The 20,787-nt window shown below is 42.6% G+C and overlaps 1 protein-coding gene across 2 annotated transcripts in view; it reads left to right on the top strand.

Annotated features, from left to right (window-relative positions):
- Positions 1-10,757: 10,757 nt before the first annotated feature.
- LOC115174771 (protein stum homolog) overlaps positions 10,758-20,787 on the top strand; it is a 41,742-nt gene continuing 31,712 nt past the window's right edge. For both annotated transcript variants that reach the window (XM_029733651.1, XM_029733650.1), the window contains exon 1: positions 10,758-11,067. In XM_029733651.1, the coding sequence (XP_029589511.1) occupies positions 10,899-11,067 (169 nt within the window). In that variant the 5' untranslated portion in view covers positions 10,758-10,898. The remainder of the gene's footprint in view (positions 11,068-20,787) is intronic.

Below are 20,787 nucleotides of genomic sequence, written 5' to 3'. Positions count from 1 at the left end.
CACCATATTGCCCTCCAAGCTCATCACTAAGCTCAGGACCATGTGACTGCAACTGGATCCTGGACTTCCTGACGGGCCGCCCCCAGGTGGTGAGGGTAGGCAACAACGCATCCGCCACACTGACCGTCAACACATGGTCCCCTCAGTGGTGCTTGCTTAGTCCCCTCTTGTACTCCCTGTTCAACCACAACTGGCCAAGCACAACACCACAATACCATCATTAAGTTTGCTGACAACACAACGGTGGTTGGCATGACCTCTCCCATCACTGACCTCTCCCATTGAGGGAGAGGTCAGTGATCTCTTCCTCAATGTTAGCATGACAGAGGAGCTGATCGTGGACTACAGGAAATGGAGGGCCGAGCACACCCCCATCCACATCGATGGGGCTGTAGAGGAGCGGGTCGATAGCTTCAAGTTCCTCGGTGTCCACTTCACTAAGGAATTATCATGGTCGACACACATCAACACAGTCATGAAGAAGACATGACAATGCCTCTTCCCCCTTAGGATGCTGAAAAGATTTGGCACTACAGAGGGTAGTGCTTACGGCCGAGTACATCGCTGGGGCCAAGCTCCCTGCCATCCAGGACCTCTACACCAGGCGGTGCCATAGGAAGGCCCTAAATATTGTCTAAGACTCCTGCCACCCAAGTCATAGACTGTTCTCTCTGCTACCACAAGGCAAGCGGTACCAATGCACCAAGTCTGGAACCAACAAGACCCTGAACAGCTTCTACCCCCAAGCCATAAGACTGCTAAATAGTTAGCTAAATAGTTAACCAATAGCTCCCCGGACTATCTGCATTGACCCTTTTTGCACTAACTCTTTTGACTCATCATATACACTGGTACTGCTGTTTATTATCTATCTTATTCCCTACCTATATGTACATATGTACCTCAATTACCTCATACCCCTGCACATCGACTCGGTACTGGTACCCCATGTATATAGCCAAGTTATCGTTACTCATTGTGTATGTATTATTATTTTTCTATTATTTATATTTATATTTTCTCTCTGCATTGTTGAAAAGGGCATTTCACTGTTAGTGTACACCTGTTGTTTACGAAGCATGTGACAAATAACATTTGATTTGAGATATTTGAATTTGCAATACGTATGATATGTTACGAATTCCAATTAGTTGTGGCTAATGTTAGCTAGGCTAGTGTTTGGGGTTAGGGGTTAAGGTTAGGGTTAAGATTGAGGTTAAGTTTAGGATTAAGAATTAGTTTAAAGGGATAAGGGTTAGGGGAAAGGTTAGCTATCATGCTAAGTAGTTGCAAAGTTGCTAATTAGCTAAAATGGTAAAGTTATCCGTGATGAGATTTAAACATGCAACCTTTACGTTGCTAGACGTTCACATTACATGCCTACCCTTCCACCCCAACCAACCACCCCCCTTTAGTTTTTGCCTTAAAGGATGCCCCCAGAGGAAGTTGCAAACACTATTTCGATGTCATTCCCTGTCCTAGAGAGGAAATGCATGTTTAGTTTTCCCCTTCGAAGAATGATGAAGGCTACATATACATATTCATGAATTGGGTGTGGGAATTTCCACATGGAGTTGATAAACATCAACAATTAGAGCTCGCCAGCTTGTAGTCCTAAAAAACGTAAATTATTTACATCTGGTTCATTCAGCTATTCCTATGGGCAAAATGAATGAGGAAAGAATAGGGTTTTGGAATAAATGCCGAAAATAAGGTCTGAGGTTAACAAAGGCTTATGAGAATTTATACGTTTTGTTCTATGAGATAATATCAGTCACTTAACATGACCTTTATGAATTTTGAAGCCTTTATGTGCGTTGTTTTTTTATTACATACATTTTTTGAGGGTTAGGGGTTAATTAAGGTTAAATTCACTAAAGTGACGTTAGCTGATGAAGTTTACCTGATAGAACAAAACATATAAGATCTCCTAAGCCTGTGTTTACCACGGACCTTATTTTTGATGTTCATCGAAATACCCTACAAAAACTCCATTCATTTTCCCATAGGCTTTGTTCAACGAACCACGGCAGAGTTAGTGCCAACAAAAAGATGCCATTGCTATTTCTCTCTACAGGCTACACTTGTGTCCCACATGGACTGGCTTGTACAGTAAAAAAATTATAACGGATTTAATAGTGCTCCGTGGAATGTTCAAAGTTTCTGATATTTTGGACTTCATTTAGCTAATTATGTAACTTCTGAAGGTAATTTGTTTCACCAGATCTTATTTAGGGGCTTCATAGCAAAGCGGTGAATACATATGCACGCACCACTTTTCGTTTTTTTTTTATTTTACATTTTTTGAAACAAGTAATTTGTTTTCATTTCACTTCACCAATTTGGACTATTTTGTGTATGTCCATTACATGAAATCCAAATAAAAATCAATTTAAATTACAGGTTGTAATGCAACAAAATAGGAAAACGCCAAGGGGGATGAACACTTTTGCAAGGCACTGTAAACCTTTTACCTTATCATAAGAAGACATAATTGCAAGTGAAATCCTTTCACTAGAAAAAAATTAAATTGTTACAAATTGAACTTCAATTAAATGCGTTGACTCTTCACATGGGATGATTTCACTGAACAACAGAAGAAAGGGATCCCCAATGATCCATCGCATCTCCCAAAAACGTTTTCAACATCTGTAAATTTATAGTCTAGAAACTAAAGCTTTGGTTGTGTTCCTCTCAGGCTTCCATGTCTTCTCCCTGGACCTCATCAATGTCCACCTCTTGGACATCAGACTCTGTGGCCTCATCTTCACTGTCACTTTCCAACCTTGTTGAGGATGGCTCGTTGTCAGGCTCAAAAAGCCTCAACTGTGCCCGGATGGCGACCAATTTTTCAAACCTTGTATTGGTCATCCTGTTGCGTTCTTTGGTGTGTGTTCCCAAACAAGGACCAGTTGCACTCTGAGGCGGCTGATGTTGGTGGGATTTGGAGGATGATGGAGGCAACAGGGGAAAGAGCCTCAGATCCACAAAGTCCCTTCCACCAGGTGGCTGATGAGATATGTTGGCACGACTGCCATATTGCATCTCCATCCCAAAGCCCTTGCTTGAAAGTGTACTTCACCAGACTGCCAAGAACCTTGCCCTCATCCAGGCCAAGGTGGCGAGACATAGTAGTGATGACACTATAGGCCTTGTTGATCTCTGCACCAGACAGGATGCTCATGCCAGCATACTTGGGGTCCAACATGTACACATTACTGCATGTATGGGCTTCAGGCAGAAGTCTTTACGCTTTTTGATGTATTTCAGAACTGCAGTTTCCTCTGCTTGGAGCAACAGTGAAGTAGGCAGGGCAGTACGGATTTCTTCTCTTACATCTGCAAGCAGAGTCTGAACATCAGACAGGATGGCATTGTCTCCCTCAATCTGTGCAATGGCAACTGCTATAGGTTTCAGGAGTTTCAGGCTGCTTACCACTCTCTCCCAAAATGCATCGTCCAGGAAGATCCTCGTGATGGGGCTGTCCATATCGGCAGACTGTGATATGGCCATTTCTTGGGAGACTCCTTCCCCTCCAGGAGACTGTCGAACATGATGACAACGCCACCATAACAGGTGTTGCTGGGCAGCTTCAATGTAGTCCTCTTATTCTTCTCACTTTGCTTGGTGAGGTAGATTGCTGCTATAACTTGATGACCCTTCACATATCTAACCATTTCCTTGGCTCTCTTGTAGAGTGTATCCATTGTTTTCAGTGCCTTGATGTCCTTGAGGAGCAGATTCAATGCATGAGCAGCACAGCCAATGGTGTGATGTGAGGGTAGGACTCCTCCACTTTAGACCAAGCAGCCTTCATGTTCGCAGCATTGTTTGTCACCAGTGCAAATACCTTCTGTGGTCCAAGGTCATTGATGACTGTCTTCAGCTCATCTGCATTGTAGAGACCGGTGTGTCTGTTGTCCCTTGTGTCTGTGCTCTTGTAGAATACCGGTTGAGGGGTGGAGATGATGTAGTAAAATATTCCTTGCCCACGGACATTCGACCACCCATCAGAGATGATTGCAATACAGTCTGCTTTCTCTGTGATTTGCTTGACCTTCACTTGAACTCTGTTGAACTCTGCATCCAGCAATTAGATTGAAGGGTTAAGAGTTAGGGGAAAGGTTAGTTAACATGCTAAGTAGTTGCAAAGTAGCTAAAAAATAGTAAGTAGTTGCGAAGTTGCTAATTAGCTAAAATGGTAAAGTTATCTGTGATGAGATTTAAACATGCAACCTTTAGGTTAAGCATGTCTGGTTGATAAAGCATGTCTGGTTGGAGGAGTGTATGCTGGGCGAAGAACATTCAGAAATCTCTTTCAATACACATTGCTTGTGAGCATCAGAGGTGAACCAGTTGCATACACAGCTTAAGCAATATATTCATCAGCATTTCTCTGACTACGTTCCTCCATTGAGTCAAAAAAACTTCTGATTCCAGGAGGACCATGAGCTGTTGCTATCGATAAGATGTCTGATTCATAATTTTCACTTCGAATAGAAGTAGAAGGACTTTTGTCAGAGGTTGCTTGTTGTAAGTGCTGAGGGAACTTTATGCACTTGGCCAGATGATTCTCCATCTTTGCTGTATTCTTCACATAAGATTTGACGTAGTATTTGCAAATGTACCTAGCTCTTCCTTCTATATTAGCTGCAGTGAAATGTCTCCAGACATCAGATAGTGCCTGTGGCATTTTCCTGTAAAGATTAGAAAACAATGAGTAAAAAAATAAATAATACAATTCCATGTACAGATAAATATTTAAGCAGTTAGATTAAACAACTCCTTTGTAAGACAAATGTTTAAAATGAAACATGTATGGAAACAGGTGAATTAACACTCCTCAGTTAGCAGGCTCAAGCAAGCTGAAAACCACATGATAGAAAAAAACGAACTAGCAGAAATTGTTAACAAGATAGAAAAGATTTAAACACTAGGCTACTATTTACTAGTTAACAAAAATCATGTATGTCATATAAAATATATTCACCCCACCCAGTATTGTAATCAAAGCTTACCAGAAAGCATGTAGTCCTTGGCTCAGACAGTGTAGTAGTGTGGGCTCAATAGCATCTCCTTAGTGTGGAAGGTCTTGAGAATCGGCTGTACATGTGATTGAAGAATGCACTGTGCATGCAGAGGGTTGTAATTCCATTGAATTTGGGATAGTTTTTCCAAAATATGCCACAAGACCTAGAATTGCCTTGTGTATCCCACAAAAAAAGTTTCACTGTTATAAGCTAACGTTTTTGATGAATTTAAGCAAAATTACCAAAATTCCAGGGCTTAACTTTCCATGGAAAATTTCTGAATTGATTCCAGAAGTTTACCGGAAAGTTTATGACCCTTTGCAACCCTACATAAGTTCCTTGAATTTTCTTTTGCGGGTGCCTTTTCATTATCTGGATAAACACTTGCAGTTTTTAGCTAACATTACACCAATCAAAGCAGGGGAGCGTGCTGTGAAGCAAAACTTTAGTGGTATAAATTATTCATCTTGGAGCGATAATTATACCATTTATAAAATGGTCAGATATACAGTATATATTTCTAATACACACTAGCAAAAAACAAGTGAAAATTGGCAAATTATCCAATGGATTATGAAAATGTTCTGAAAATGCAGCTGTTTCTTATTAATGAACAATGCCAGTGAAAAAACCCAGTCCTGAAACGAAACGTATGCTGAAGAATTTGTATGTCATATTATAGGAAAAGACACTGCATTCACACGGATTTGCACAAAGTCGGCAGTTCGGATTTGTCACTTCAAGCCCAAGTATATCATACTTTGATTAAAACAATGACTTATTCACTTAAATCATTGTGCAACATCATGGGTAAGTTCTGGCTATCGTCTTTCAACTCAAACAAGTGGATTTCTACCGGTGTGGGCATTTTAAGTAACCTTCTGTCTTATGTTAGCCAGCCTGCCAGCTTAGTGGAGTCTGCCACTAGCACAGTCAGTGTAGTCAGCTCAGCTTTCCCCATTGAGACCGTGTCTGTGCCTCGATCTAGGTTGGGCAAAATTAAAGATGGCGGTGTTCGCTTTAGCAATCTCACTAGTATAAAGACCTCCTCCATTCCTGCCATTATTGAAAGAGATTGTGATACCTCACATCTCAAAATTGGGTTACTTAATGTTAGATCCCTCACTTCCAAGGCAGTTATAGTCAATTAACTAATCACTGATCATAATCTTGATGTGATTGGCCTGACTGAAGCATGGCTTAAGCCTGATGAATATACTGTGTTAAATGAGGCCTCACCCCCTGGTTACCCTAGTGACCATACCCCCCGTGCATCCGGCAAAGGCGGAGGTGTTGCTAACATTTATGACAGCAAATTTCAATTTACAAAAAAAAACATTTACGTTTTCGTCTTTTGAGCTTCTAGTCATGAAATCTATGCAGCCTACTCAATCACTTTTTATAGCTACTGTTTACAGGCCTCCTGGGCCATATTCAGTGTTCCTCACTGAGTTCACTGAATTCCTATCAGATCTTGTAGTCATCGCAGATACTATTCACATTTTTGGTGACTTTAACATTCACATGGAAAAGTCCACAGACCCACTCCAAAAGGCTTTCGGAGCCATCATCGACTCAGTGGGTTTTGTCCAACATGTCTCTGGACCTACTCACTGCCACAGTCATACTCTGGACCTAGTTTTGTCCCATGGAATAAATGTTGTGGATCTTAATGTTTTTCCTCATAATCCTGGATTATCGGACCACCATTTTATTGCGTTTGCAATTGCAACAAATAATCTGCTCAGACCCCAACCAAGGAGCATTAAAAGTCGTGCTAGAAATTCTCAGACAACCCAAAGATTCCTTGATGCCCTTCCAGACTCCCTCTGCCTACCCAAGGACGTCAGAGGACAAAAATCAGTTAACCACCTAACCGAGGAACTCAATTTAACCTTGCGCAATACCCTAGATGCAGTTGCACCCCTAAAAACTAAAAACATCTGTCATAAGAAACTAGCTCCCTGGTATACAGAAAATACACGAGCTCTGAAGCAAGCTTCCAGAAAATTGGAACGGAAATGGCGCCACACCAAACTGGAAGTCTTCCGACTAGCTTGGAAAGACAGTACCGTGCAGTATCGAAGAGCCCTCACTGCTGCTCAATCATCCTATTTTTCCAACTTCATTGAGGAAAATAAGAACAATCCGAAATTTCTTTTTGATACTGTCGCAAAGCTAACTAAAAAGCAGCATTCGCAAATGGAGGATGGCTTTCACTTCAGCAGTAATACATTTATGAACTTCTTTGAGGAAAAGATCATGATCATTAGAAAGCAAATTACGGACTCCTCTTTAAATCTGCGTATTCCTCCAAAGCTCCATTGTCCTGAGTCTGCACAACTCTGCCAGGACCTAGGATCAAGGGAGATACTAAAGTGTTTTAGTACTATATCTCTTGACACAATGATGAAAATAATCATGGCCTCTAAACCCTCAAGCTGCATACTGGACCCTATTCCAACTAAACTACTGAAAGAGCTGCTTCCTGTGCTCGGCCCTCCTATGTTGAACATAATAAACGGCTCTCTATCCACCGGATGTGTACCAAGCTCACTAAAAGTGGCAGTAATAAAGCCTCTCTTGAAAAAGCCGAATCTTGACCCAGAAATTATAAAAAACTATCGGCCTATATCGAATCTTCCATTCCTCTCAAAAATGTTTGAAAAAGCTGTTGCGCAGCAACTCACTGCCTTCCTGAAGACAAACAATGTATACGAAATGCTTCAGTCTGGTTTTAGACCCCATCATAGCACTGAGACTGCACTTGTGAAGGTGGTAAATGACCTTTTAATGGCGTCAGACCGAGGCTCTGCATCTGTCCTCGTGCTCCTAGATCTTAGTGCTGCTTTTGATACCATCGACCACCACATTCTTTTGGAGAGATTGGAAACCCAAATTGGTCTACATGGACAAGTTCTGGCCTGGTTTAGATCTTATCTGTCGGAAAGATATCAGTTTGTCTCTGTGAATGGTTTGTCCTCTGACAAATCAATTGTAAATTTCGGTGTTCCTCAAGGTTCCGTTTTAGGACCACTATTGTTTTCACTATATATTTTACCTCTTGGGTATGTCATTCGAAAACATAAAGTTAAATTTCACTGCTATGCGGACGACACACAGCTGTACATTTCAATGAAACATGGTGAAGCCCCAAAACTGCCCTCGCTAGAAGCCTGTGTTTCAGACATAAAGAAGTGGATGGCTGCAAACTTTCTACTTTTAAACTCGGACAAAACAGAGATGCTTGTTCTAGGTCCCAAGAAACAAAGAGATCTTCTGTTGAATCTGACAATTAATCTGGATGGTTGTACAGTCGTCGCAAATAAAACTGTGAAGGACCTCGGCGTTACTCTGGACCCTGATCTCTCTTTTGAAGAACATATCAAGACTGTTTCAAGGACAGCTTTTTTCGATCTACGTAACACTGCAAAAATCAGAAACTTTCTGTCCAAAAATGATGCAGAAAAATTAATCCATGCCTTTGTTACTTCTAGGTTGGACTACTGCAATGCTCTACTTTCCGGCTACCCGGATAAAGTACTAAACAAACTTCAGTTAGTGCTAAATACGGCTGCTAGAATCCTGACTAGAACCAAAAAATTTGATCATATTACTCCAGTGCTAGCCTCCCTACACTGGCTTCCTGTTAAGGCAAGGGCTGATTTCAAGGTTTTACTGCTAACCTACAAAGCATTACATGGGCTTGCTCCTACCTATATTTCCGATTTGGTCCTGCCGTACATACCTACACGTACGCTATGGTCACAAGACGCAGGCCTCCTAATTGTCCCTAGAATTTCTAAGCAAACGGCTGGAGGTAGGGCTTTTTCCTATAGAGCTCAATTTTTATGGAATGGTCTGCCTACCCATGTGAGAGACGCAGACTCAGTCTCAACCTTTAAGTCTTTACTGAAGACTCAGTAGGTCCTATGATTAAGTATAGTCTGGCCCAGGAGTGTGAAGGTGAACGGAAAGGCTGGAGCAACGAACCGCCCTTGCTGTCTCTGCCTTGCCGGTTCCCCTCTCCACTGGGATTCTCTGCCTCTAACCCTATTACAGGGGCTGAGTCACTGGCTTACTGGTGTTCTTCCATGCCGTCCATGGGAGGGGTGCGTCACTTGAGTGGGTTGAGTCACTGACGTGGTCTTCCTGTCTGGGTTGGCGCCCCCCCCCCCCTTGGGTTGTGCCGTGGCGGAGATCTTTGTGGGCTATACTCGGCCTTGTCTTAGGACGGTAAGTTGGTGGTTGGAGACATCCCTCTAATGGTGTGGGGTCTGTGCTTTGGCAAAGTGGGTGGGGTTATATCCTGCCTGTTTGGCCCTGTCTGGGGGTATCATCGGATGGGGCCACAGTGTCTTCTGATCCCTCCTGTCTCAGCCTTCAGTATTTATGCTGCAGTAGTTTATGTGTCGGGGGGCTAGGGTCAGTCTGTTACATCTGGAGTATTTCTCTTGTCTTATCCGGTGTCCTGTGTGAATTTAAATATGCTCTCTCTAATTCTCTCTTTCTCTCTTTCTTTCTTTCTCTCGGAGGACCTGAGCCCTAGGACCATGCCTCAGGACTACCTGGCATGATGACTCCTTGCTGTCCCCAGTCCACCTGGCCATGCTGCTGCTCCAGTTTCAACTGTTCTGCCTGCGGCTATGGAACCCTGACCTGTTCACTGGACGTGCTTGCTGCACCCTCGACAACTACTATGATTATTATTATTTGACCATGCTGGTCATTTATGAACATTTTAACATCTTGACCATGTTCTGTTATATTATCCACCCGGCACAGCCAGAAGAGTACTGGCCACCCCTCATAGCCTGGTTCCTCTCTAGGTTTCTTCCTAGGTTTTTGGCCTTTCTAGGGAGTTTTTCCTAGCCACCGTGCTTCTTTCACATGCATTGCTTGCTGTTTGGGGTTTTAGGCTGGGTTTCTGTACAGCACTTTGAGATATCAGCTGATGTACGAAGGGCTATATAAATAAATTTGATTTGATTTGTAACACTACCGAATGTAACATATCATGCTCATTTGAGTGCCGTGTATGTTTGTTAACTATGTTACGTTTAGTCTATGAGACCAGCCTAGTTGTTTTAGGTCTCTCTTTATGTAGTGTTGTGTTGTCTCTCTTGTAGGGAATTGTGTTTTGTCCTATATTTATATAAATATTTTAATCCCAGCCCCCATCCACGCAGGAGGCATTTTGCCTTTTGGTCTTAACTGACTTGCCTAGTTCAAGAAAGGTTAAATAAAAAATAAATAAATAATAAATAGTTAAACTGCAAGGGATCAGATTCTCAGTGCTTGTTAGTGATGGGCATTCCCAGTCTTTTTAGTGAGCCGGATCTTTTGGCTCCGTTTACCTTATGAACGCCTCTTTGTTCAGTAGGCCAGTGCTTAAAAAAATTATGAAAAATATAAACATTCTAATGTAAAGGCTAAAAAGTTGCATACCATTATGCCAGATTGTGAAATGTGAGTTAAAATAAAAAATGTACATGACGAAATGAAATCGCTTGCATAAACACTACCTTTTGCTCCGCAGTGAGGATTTACCATCTTCAGATAATGTTTTTAAATAATATATACATGTAATGTCTCGCGCTCAAAAGGCAGCAGTAGCAGTATGCAAATTAGTGAGTCAAATGAACGGCTCTTTCACAGATGCGATTCGTTTCCCAACAAAAAGAGCCGTTTAAAAAGAGCCTTTCGTTTGCGAACTACCCATCACAAGTGCTTGCGCGCCGCTTACGTCAGGACAGTCCACTTCATGCAGTTGGTCATTTTTGGAGAGGTGTGTTGCGGAGGGGAGTCTTTGACAGATAGAGTATCAACTGTAATAAATATTTTACACTTTGCCTGTTTACGCTCAACATGGACCAAAAAGACACCGAAATGAATGAAAAGGGAGTTACTTCTTCGACCAGTGGAGTTGTGGTCCAAGTAAGAGAGAAGAAAGGACCTTTGCGTGCAGCTATTCCATACATGCCATTCCCAGTAGCTGTATTATGCCTATTTCTCAACACTTTTGTACCTGGTTTAGGTGAGTTTACTCTTTAATGTTGCTACTTTTTAATCACATCATGTGTTGTAGTTAAACTGTCGAAAACGTACAGTGGGCACATATGGCACTGTTTAGAATGTGATACTTGCAATATTTTTTGCAAACGTTTTGTTGTCATCAGAACTTCGTTTTTATTATCACTGTATTTTACTGTTACGCACGCCTGGGGTGTATTCATCACGGAAACCGTTTACCGTTTAAGAACCAAATAGATGCAAACAGAGCAAACGGAACGAAACGGGACTTACCAAAATTTGTCCAATAGAAACTCTCGTTTGCGTTTTCCGTTTGGAGTTAACGATTTCTGTTACAAAACGTTTTGTAAGCAACAGAATCGGCGTAATGATTACCGTACACCCCTGATGCATGTGGCGTCATTGTAATGTTTGCGCAAGGAGAAGAAAACGAGACAGTAAAACTGATCTCGGGAGTTTTTGGTAAAGTGTACCACCTCGGGAGTTTGGACAGCATGCTGCGAACCAGTCCCCTGGTGAGATGTCCCCTTTTTTGCCAGTGATGCAAGAGAGGTTATAGCTTTAAACAAAGCAAAATACACATTAGTAATACAAACCCCCAAAAAGCAGGCTTATGGCAACAGTTGTGGCAAACCTTTGGCCAATTTGTCACAAATTTGCTGCATGCTCATATTTTCACATTTAAATGAGTTTTGTGGCAAACTGTTGTAACTTGTGAACTACTGGCAAACAATTCTGGGAAACTTGTGGAGAACATTTTGCAAATTTGCGGCAAACTCTGTATGAATATGCAAATTAGATCCGGTTTTGGTTACTGTGTGTTAACAACATTGAAATTATTTATCTACATTAACCAAATCACATAACTTACTTCTCAGAGAAAAAAACGAAAACATTAAATGTGGTAAATATACTAAACATTTGTCCAATACAACTTTTAATCATCAGCATGGTAATGAAGAAAAGAGCAGACTGGATATTTCTCAAATAAATTGTTTATTTAATGTTTTTATGTAGCTACAACATTTACATGAGAGAAATGTTAAAACTATGGGGATGTTCACCTTAGGATGTTTAAAGGAGCAACTACATAATTATTTACATGAGCCAAGTGATAACTGAGCAATAGATTTCAACCAATGGAAGTTTAAAAGATAATTAACACAATGTTATGAATTAAAGATAAAACGAAATCAAACCCAGTTCAGAACTATTGCCTTTTTAGTGAACTTTGGAGATGGCAGTCCTGTGGAAGTCCTTTGTCCAAAGCTTGTTGAATGCATGCACTGAAACAATCAGAAAACATAAAACAAACAAAATCAGTATACTGAAAGCAATTACTTCATTTTGCTTACACATTTTTGATTTTCCTACCATCCTACCCCTCCCTTTCCTACACACAATCAAGGTACAGTGTTGAATTTTAAATGTATTTGTTTTGCCTGCATTTCAGAAAATACATCACATCAGAGAATTGTCCACAATGTACAATAATATATAAAAAATGTAAATAGCACATTGAAACAAAGCCATATTGTCTAAGTATGTGTTATTTCATAAGATAACAATCAATCCTATCTTATGAAATCTTAAAATTGATTTATATTATTTAATGAACCAAACAGTCCAAACATCAGACTAAAGCCTCAGCTGAACTTGATGTGCACACTCAGATTGCAATCTGATAAAAACAAAGCATGTGTGCGTGTTACACTGTCCTAAGTGGTATCCACACAGATCTGTCTATCAGACTGTGCCAGAGCAAATCCATAGATATTTACCTTCACTGACACACTTCAGCTACAGTATCTTAGGTGACAGCACACACATACATATAATGTTCTATATTTGGGTAGAGTCAAAACATTTTTACACAGATAACAAGTGTAAAATATTACGTTTGAAGGTCACTCTACTAAGGACTTGGACTAATGACTGTCATTACTTATAAAGCACTTTTCACAATTTCCAAAATGTAACATTTCCATTTAAAATAAATATTTGTGATAGAATGAAAGCGTAGAGGAATGTGCTTCAGCCCAGCTTGAACAAAAAATGTAATTATATATGTTTATCATACAAATGTTTAAATATATTAAAAAAAAGGGGATACCTAGTCAGTTGCACAACTGAATGCATTCTGCATTTAACCCAACCCCTCTGAATCAGGGAGACACTCATGGCTCATCCGTTCATCGATCTATTAAATCACAGGAACACAAACACATCAGCCGGAAGGCTGCGCTTCCTCCTGTCACTTCTCACACTACGTACAAGAGCAGATACTTATCCACTATTGTTCAGTGGGAAAAAAGACATGCTCACAATCAGTGGTTTCATTTCTTACCGGTACGGGACAAACTCTTTTTCTTATACTACAAAAATGACAGAGTATGGCTACTCTGCTGACACTGAAAAGATCAATGAAAACAAAGTTGTCTGATCCATATAATCGGCCTACGAAAAGTGGAGACACAAATAGAAAATGACGACCATCTAACCTGGAGGAGGAAATTATTGTACAAAAACAAACAAAAGTGGCACTGACCCAATGATAAAGACAGTGAATATGCACACTCACCAGGGATATGGCCGATGTTCTCCGCTGGTGCCAATAAGATAGGCTACTCTTCACTCAATTAAGTTAAGAATTTTGATAGCGAAAAGACAGATTGGAGTCTTTTCATTGTCATCTCCTATCAGCAATAGCCATTTGCTTTCCAATCAGATTTTCTGTGATTGTATTTTTAAATACTGCGATATGCCTGGCTGGGTCTCTATGCTTTTCACTGACAGTCACAATTCAACAATCATCTTGTTGGTATTTGCAGTGCGTGCTGCCCAAATTGTGGGCCCATCTCAGTGGGCGGATTTAGGTATGGGCGACATGGGCAGCCGCCCAGGGCGGCATGGGGCGCCCACCCAATTTTTTTTTGACTGGTGACATTGGCGCGATCAGTTTTCTATCGCTCATTTGAACGTCACGTCAATGATATCATGTCACCGTGTGGTACTGTGGGTCAATTAACCTTGGGGGGCGGGGGAAGGTTGACCTCAGGTCTCCCCACTGGAAGCCCAAGGTAGGGGGAGTAGGGGAATCTATCAAATAGCGCACATCTAGCTTTGTACAGTACTAATACAATTAGTAAAATCAGTCATACTACGAAATGCTACCAAATAAACCACAATTCATTCATAATACTGTGAATATATAGTTTCACAGACATATTGTTGTATTTTTTTCTGGTTTGTGTGAAATCGTTAAGAATAATATAAAACCAGTCTGCACACCACCAAGGTGAATTAGTTTAGTTTTGACTCTTGGTTGACAGTGTTGGGGGGATGGGTAATGTATTGATGCTTGAGTGCCAAATCAACAAATGGATAAGAAAAGGTCTACGCCATCAGGTGCCCAGTTTAGGAAAAAGAGGAAAGAGGAGAAACGCTCAAAAGATAAAGGTATGCAGCTATGTCATCTCTTTATGAGTATAATATTATGCATGTAATGAAATAGACTAACAAACATAAGTGTTATACTAGCCTATGTTGCTTGCTATGCTATTACACATAGGGCGACAATATTACATTTTCTGTCCAACTAGCTTACATAACATTGGATGTAATTTCACACAGTTTCATCATGATAATGTGTGTAACCTGCAGCAAAACGATTACAACCTAACGAGCACATTATTGATTTGGTTAACTTTCATTGAGGTGACATCATAAAGGTTCTCTTTGATTGTACTGACTAGGTCCTGAGCTCAGTAAGGGGAATTTCCAATGCTGTAGGCTAACTTAAAATACATCTATATTATGCTAATATTTTGGGATATATTGCGTCTTTTGGGGTGTCTTATGCCTAGAATTAGCTAAGGAGGTTGTATGGTTCATTTGGTTCCTATTCTGAAAGTTTGATCAATTGTGCATAATGACATGTATATTTAATTGTGCAACAAATATATTTAGGGTGTCAGACTCATATACTGTATTTCAATGCAAATTCAGGGGCACTTCTGAAATATTTTGGAGCACCCTCTGGCACTGGCCAGGATGAGAAGCCATCTACCTCCTCAGCCACACAGGCCTCTTCACAAATGATCTCAGAGGCTCAGGATGAGGAACCATCTACCTCCTCAGCCACACAGGCCTCTTCAGAAATGATCTCAGAGCCTCAGGATGAGGAACCATCCACCTCCTCAGCCACACAGGCCTCTTCAGAAATGATCTCAGAGCCTCAGGATGAGGAACCATCCACCTCCTCAGCCACACAGGGGTCTTCAGAAATGATCTCAGAGCCTCAGGATGAGGAACCATCCACCTCCTCAGCCACACAGGCCTCTTCAGAAATGATCTCAGAGGCTCAGGATGAGGAACCATCCACCTCCTCAGCCACACAGGCCTCTTCAGAAATGATCTCAGAGGCTCAGGATGAGGAACCATCCACCTCCTCAGCCACACAGGCCTCTTCAGAAATGATCTCAGAGCCTCAAGATGAGGAACCATCCACCTCCTCAGCCACACAGGCCTCTTCAGAAATGATCTCAGAGCCTCAGGATGAGGAACCATCCACCTCCTCAGCCACACAGACCTCTTCAGAAATGATCTCAGAGGCTCAGGATGAGGAACCATCCACCTCCTCAGCCACACAGGGGTCTTCAGAAATGATCTCAGAGCCTCAGGATGAGGAACCATCCACCTCCTCAGCCACACAGGCCTCTTCAGAAATGATCTCAGAGGCTCAGGATGAGGAACCATCCACCTCCTCAGCCACACAGGCCTCTTCAGAAACGATCTCAGAGCCTCAGGATGAGGAACCATCCACCTCCTCAGCCACACAGGCCTCTTCAGAAATGATCTCAGAGCCTCAGGATGAGGAACCATCCACCTCCTCAGCCACACAGGCCTCTTCAGAAACGATCTCAGAGCCTCAGGATGAGGAACCATCCACCTCCTCAGCCACACAGGCCTCTTCAGAAATGATCTCAGAGCCTCAGGATGAGGAACCATCTACCTCCTCAGCCACACAGGCCTCTTCAGAAATGATCTCAGAGCCTCAGGATGAGGAACCATCCACCTCCTCAGCCACACAGGCCTCTTCAGAAACGATCTCAGAGCCTCAGGATGAGGAACCATCCACCTCCTCAGCCACACAGGCCTCTTCAGAAATGATCTCAGAGCCTCAGGATGAGGAACCATCCACCTCCTCAGCCACACAGGCCTCTTCAGAAATGATCTCAGAGCCTCAGGATGAGGAACCATCCACCTCCTCAGCCACACAGGCCTCTTCAGAAATGATCTCAGAGGCTCAAGATGAGGAACCATCCACCTCCTCAGCCACACAGGCCTCTTCAGAAATGATCTCAGAGGCTCAGGATGAGGAACCATCCACCTCCTCAGCCACACAGGCCTCTTCAGAAATGATCTCAGAGGCTCAGGATGAGGAACCATCCACCTCCTCAGCCACACAGGCCTCTTCAGAAATGATCTCAGAGGCTCAGGATGAGGAACCATCCACCTCCTCAGCCACACAGACCTCTTCAGAAATGTTGCCTGAGGATGAAGACCCATTCACTTCCACTTCTCCCCAGCAGGATTCTTCAGGTGTGTTTGTGCGCACGTGGGGGGGGGGGGGGTACATGCACGTGTGCATCCCTGCATAACAAACAAAATAAATCATTTCCCTTTTGCTAAGTTTTACGTTTCCATATTGTAGGTAACAATGATGATTTTATTATAACTGGGTATGTATGTGGGATGTTCCACCACGATGAATGCTGTGTTTACGTGTGTAGTTTACGTGTGTAAACTAATACCCATGTGCTCTCCATTAGAAATGCCTGTAGCAGCATCCCCACCAAATCCTGCTGCTGAGGATGAACCACTGTCTACAGACCCTGCTGACTGGTCTTCAGTTTTGACTGACAGAATTCGGACACAACTAGTTTGCAGAGGACCAAGTGAGGTACCACCTAACTTTGTTCTCCCAAGGAATGAGAGTGATGGAAGAAGTTGCCATCACCAGTATTTCAGGAAGACCTTGGTGAGTGGTAAAAAAAATCCCTAGAAGTTGGTTGGTGTATTCTGAAAGAAACAACAGCCTCTTCTGCTGCAAACTCTTTAAGAAGAACATTTATTTAGCAAACTCAGGACTGAAAGACTGGAAACATGCAAGTTCTTTGCTTACTTCACACGGCAGCAGTCCAGAAAACCAAAACTGCATGAAAACATGTAAAGAACTGGCAATGAGGATCAAAAAAGGGGAAACAATTAATAAGCATGAGATGGCACTTATGGAGGCTGAGAGGATAAGATGGACAGAGGTGTTGACATGTTTGACTGATATTGTGCAGTGTCTGGCATTTAGAAATCTGGCACTAAGGAGACACTCAGAAACACTGTACTCTCTGTCAAATGGAAATTTCCTCAAAGAGGTTGAACTGATGGCACAATTAGATCCAGTCATGAACGAGTACCTTAACCGTGTCCAAAAAGGGACCTCGAGTCACACCACCAGCGACCTTGGCCACCAAATACAGAATGAACTCATTGATTTGTTGAGCAGCAAGGTCATTTCAATAATTGTGAGTGACATCAAGCTGGCAAAATTATTCTCTATCATTCTAGATTGCTCCTCAGATGCCAGCCACACTGAACAGTGTGATTAGAATTGTCACTGAAGGAGGAGCCCCACATAAAGGAACATTTTATGGGGTTTTGGAGGCAGAGGAGTCCACGGGCCAACATTTGGCATCCCTGATTCTCAAAAGATGAGGAGCTAAAAATTCATTTTGAGGACTGCAGACGACAGTCTTATGATAATGGGTCCAACATAAGGCAAAAACAAAAGGTATCCAAGCCAGACTCCCGGAAATGAATCCAAGAGATCTATGTGCCATGTTGGGCTCACACATTGAACCTGGTTGTGGCTGCTGCCACCAAAAGTTGTCGATGCCACAGGTTACACAAACTGTACACCTTGTTCTCAGCCTCCACACAGCAATGGGCCATCCTGATAAAACATGTGCACTTTGAAGATGTGGACTGAGACAAGGTGGGAGAGTAAAGTCAAGAGTGTCGAGCCACTGAGGTATCAGACAGCAGCGGTGAGAGAGGCACTGATTGAGGTGAGGGATCAAACCAAAGACCCTGTGATAAAGGATTTGGTGGGGATGCTTCTACAGGCATTTCGACACACATGTGAACCGCGGATCATTTGCAAACTTTAATTATCATATTGTGCAATACAATTTTACTGCCGCTGTTACTTTTTAAAGTAATAATTCCCTAAATCTCGCTGCAGAGTAGCAGTGAAAAGATAAAGACAAGACAGGTGCGTGCTGTGTTTTACTCTGAAGCCAGAAGGTTGACTTGATTATTTTTTTTAAAATCAGTTGTGTGTACTGTTCACGTGAACGGGGCATGTTGAATCCCAACGAATCAATCCTGCTCGGGTTGCAAAGAAGAAAAAAGAGCAGTGACAAACATGGCTAGTGGAGGAGCTGAAGAACTGGAAAAGCCTCCCGCTTCATTTAAGTCTCATGTATGGGAGCATTTTGGCTTCCCTGTCAAATATGATGACAGAAGAAGGGTGGTGGACAACACCATTACGGTGTGTAGGCATTAGCCGTACGATCATAGAAATACATCGAGCATGGCCACAGCATCATCAACCTGGTGTGTCAGTGACGGGAACCAACTCAGCCAAGAGACAACATCTCACCGTGGCATTTAAGCCCTTTGCTGCAGAATCAGACTGGGCTAAAGCCATCACCAAATCTATTGGGATGTTTATCGCTGTAGACATGAGGCCATACTTTGTTGTGGAAAACAAAGGGTTTAAAAATATGCTGTAAGTGCTTAAGCCACGCTACAAAATCCCCTCATCACCCACTTCAGTATGAAGATCGTGCCAGATCTTTATGAAGGAAAAGGTCAAAATTATCGACCAATTATCCAAGACATCCTATGTTGCCCTCACCACAGACGGGTGGACCTCCAGGGCAACGGAAAGCTACGTGACTGTGACTGCTCACTACACCACAGAGGAGTGGGAAATGTGAAGTCCGGTGCTACAGACACTGCCTCTCTATGAGTCACACAGGCACAAATCTGGTGCAGGTACTGCTAGGAGCAGTAGCAGAGTGGAAGCTAGAGAGGCCCAATAGCAATATCCCAATCAACACAGATAATGCCAAGAACCAAGTAAATGCAGTGGACTGGGGCTACAGATAGCTTGCTTTGCACATGTGATCCATTTAGCATCCCAAAGGGGAATCTCAGTGAACCAGATGGACCGCCTCCTTGGGAGAATCAGGAAGGTGGTTTCCTTTTTCCACCGAAGCACAACAGCCACTCATGTGCTTAAGATCAAGCAAGAAATGCTACAGCTACCGACCGACAAGCTCATACACCATGTCACAACAAGATGGAACTCCACTTATGACATATAGGAGCGCTATCTTGAGCAGCAGGCAGCTGTATACTCTGCACTGACAGACAAGACCCTGAAAAAATATAAAGACATCGTCACCTTGTCTGATGACGTGAAAGTAGCAGAGGAGGTCCTCCAGGTGCTCAAACCCATCAACAGTTACAACCCTATTGAGCACTGAAACTGCACTGTCTTGTGTCCATGATCCTACCTCTGAAAACAAGGATTCAACAATCCAAGGCCCCAAGTGAGGAAGACCGCACCATCACTAGAGATGTCAAGGCTGCCATTAGGGAGGACATGAACCCCAGATACCCCCCTAATGTACAGGACTACCTTCATAGATCTACTGCACTGGATACAAGGTTCAAGTCCCTGTCTGTTCAAGTCCCTGTCTGTTGAAGTCCCTGTCTCACCTAGACCCTGCCCTACGCCGGAGGACATACAGATCTCACCACTGAGACTGTGGCCACTGAAGAGGTAAAAAAAAAAGAGTGAATTACTTAAATAATAAATATACTGAAGTCTAATCTTAGTCTATGAAATTGCTATTAGAATCATCCATTTATGAAAATAAATAATTAGTTAGATTAATAGATCAAGCCACAGAGCTGACAGGAGCAGACTCGGAGGCATCTCCTCCACAAAATAATTTGGCCATGAAGGAGCTTTTAGGGGAGACCTTTGCAAGCAAGGACACAGATAAGATGTTTGCCAACACCATCAAACAGGAGGTGACATCCTACAAGGCAGCAAGCGGCATTCCAGTGGATGGTGATCCACTGGCATGGTGGAAAAGCAATGAGTGTAAATACCTTTGCCATGATGGCAAGACGCTATCTGGCTGTGCCTGGCACTTCAGTTCCTAGTGAGAGGGTGTTCTCCACGACAGGGGACATAGTGATTGCAGAGGTCTACCCTCTCCCCAGACATCCTCATCTTTCTGAAAAAGAATTTGAAGTTAAGCTAAGGTCTGCCATGCTTTCTTTTGATGATGTGGACACAGGCAATTTCTTCATTCACTATTGTTCAAAGGAAGTATCAAGGCACAAGGCGAGACCCAAATGCAGATGGTTGGAGTTTAAGATGTTTAATAAATCCAAAAGGAATAGGCAAGAGAATGGTCGTGGACAGGCAAAAGGTCATAACCAGATCAGAGTCCAGGAGGTACAGAGGGGCAGGCAGGCTCGAGGTCAGGGCAGGCGGGTACAGAGTCCAGAAACAGGCAAGGGTAAAAACCAGGAGGACTAGAAAAAGGAGAAAAGGAAAAGCAGGAAAATGGGAAAAACC

The sequence above is a fragment of the Salmo trutta genome, chromosome 35 (assembly GCF_901001165.1).
Source record: "Salmo trutta chromosome 35, fSalTru1.1, whole genome shotgun sequence".
Taxonomy (NCBI): Eukaryota; Metazoa; Chordata; class Actinopteri; order Salmoniformes; family Salmonidae; genus Salmo; species Salmo trutta.
The sequence above is the reverse complement of the archived record's forward strand: the minus strand, read 5'-3'. Positions and strand labels throughout refer to the sequence as shown.